This window comes from Camelina sativa, chromosome 1, assembly GCF_030686135.1.
Source record: "Camelina sativa cultivar CO46 ecotype springtype chromosome 1, ASM3068613v1".
Lineage (NCBI taxonomy): Eukaryota > Viridiplantae > Streptophyta > Magnoliopsida > Brassicales > Brassicaceae > Camelina > Camelina sativa.
This window is the reverse complement of record NC_141880.1, coordinates 9,835,048-9,837,082: the sequence shown is the minus strand read 5'-3', so window position 1 is coordinate 9,837,082 and position 2,035 is coordinate 9,835,048. Positions and strand designations below refer to the sequence as shown.

The following is a 2,035-nucleotide window of genomic DNA, read 5'->3' as shown; positions in this document are numbered from 1 at the left end:
TAAATCAAAATTTCCCACTAAAACCACAAAATCACCGGTTCTTGCCAAATTTATGGATACACAATTTTTCTCACAAACACCGCCATCAAGCATTTTTAGCTAAACTCATAAAATGCGTTTTTCATTGACCCTTAAGATATAATCACAGTTATTTATTTATTTATTTATAAATTTTACTCATTCATCCTGAGTTTCTTGCAATTTATTTTCGTATGTAGCCTTAACCCAAGTTTTGGAACTATTTGTTGTGAATTTGGCGCAACCTAAAAGTTGATCTTTTAGGTGAATGGTTTTTTAGTTAACTAACAACCTAGTCTATTTGGATATTTCATGATAATGAAACAGCTTTCATGACTCAAAAGACCATACATATAAATACATACTGTGAATTAATTAAGATTTTTATCAATGTAGATCACATCAAATGACGTTGCGGCAAAGTACTGCGGGAAAATGTTAAGCTTGCCATATTTTCAAAAGTTATCAGGAAATAATAAAGAAAAAGTGGAGAAGATAGCTATTGTTTCTTAATCACTAATTTTAAAAACAATTAAAATGTGAAGTTTTGGTCCCCTATTCTCATATGTATAGGTGTATAGCTGAGACTTAAACAAACACATGTGAAGTGCATACAGCGGATAGATAAATTCTTTTTTTTTTTTGGTTGTAAAAATGTTAAAATGAAAGCATTATAAAATATATATAACCAAAACAAAATAGAAAGTTGTCAAAATAATGTTGTTCGATCAGCACCAACATATATAAGAATCATTTAAGTCCTAAGAAAAGGATATAGCTCATACCTAAGATTACAACTCGTACCCAAAACTCTTGCTCCTTTTTTACCATCACAACACTTCGAAAGTTGATTGATACTCCATTCCAAACAAGGCTGGCAGTCAGCTACGTCTTTTGCACACTGCACCATTGCATACACTTTTTGTGTCCCGATTCTCTCCTCTGCTGCCGCATAATATAAAAACTCGACGCCGTCCGGGCCCGTTTTATCAGCTTTCACAACCAGCTGTTGTAGGAATTCCTTCGTCTTCTTGTTGAACAACTTTGTATCCCCCCTCACATTGTTTGGATTATGCATTGAGAAAGCATTCTTGTAATTCATCTTCCTTGGGGCTTGGTCATTGATCATACTAATATCGAGAAAACACTGGTCGTACCATATTATCCCCCCTTTATTTCTCGGACATCTCTTACGAAACTGTCAAATAAATATACGTACATGTTATGGTTCATCTCAAATGATACTTTAAACTTTCAATACAAAGAATGACTCAATAATGCTTTGCAACTTTATATAATTATTTTCGTAAGATAATAAACTAGAATATTTCGATAATAAGATGTAAATATGTGACCCCGGCTCAAAACTTTTTTTTTTTTTAAACTCCAATCTGAGTTTTGGTTTCCAGTTATCATTTATCTTTTAGCTCTAATGCGATGTTATACTTATACACGACACCGCAATATATATCGTATATGCAATAATGTTGAAGTGGCCTTACCCCGGCAACGGCTGTGTCGTAGCAGTCGCCACGACACTGGAATATGATGGTAGTGGAATTGCGACCCTCAGTATTAGAGCTGTGTACGAACCCCTGTCTAGTATCGTCGGCGACGAAACGGATGAGAGAGTTGAGGTCTTTCTCGTATTTACTTCCCGGCTGGTATTTTCCTTGGTTAACCCGACATTTGTGGTTGAGATACTCATTCGTAATATTCAGGGATGAAACGCTGCATATGAGGAGTTGTATAGCCAATATATAAAAAGAAATGAGGCATTTGCATAGGGAATATGACGAGTACATTGTATTGTATTCTTTTAGTGGGTGTTTTTTTGAGTATCAAGGGTTGGGATTAAGATGTTTTTAGGAGACTCAGAACGATTTTAGCTTATTGACACACATCAGTAACAATATTCTCTCTTTTGGCTACTTTATACAAAATGCTATTGTATCATTTGAGTTTGTAGAAGAAATGTTTTTTTCTCCCCCTCAAAAGTAGAAGAAATGTCCTTTCT

General features: G+C 34.5%; 1 protein-coding gene across 1 annotated transcript; it reads right to left on the bottom strand.

The window, feature by feature from the left end:
• Positions 1–556: 556 nt before the first annotated feature.
• On the bottom strand, positions 557–2,035 carry LOC104787045 (cysteine-rich repeat secretory protein 34-like). Its single transcript, XM_010512541.2, has 2 exons — positions 1,521–2,035; positions 557–1,216 (listed from the first exon to the last, which is right to left on the bottom strand). Exons 1-2 carry the CDS (start codon positions 1,821–1,823, stop codon positions 773–775), a joined length of 747 nt encoding a protein of 248 aa, XP_010510843.1. The 5' UTR covers positions 1,824–2,035; the 3' UTR covers positions 557–772.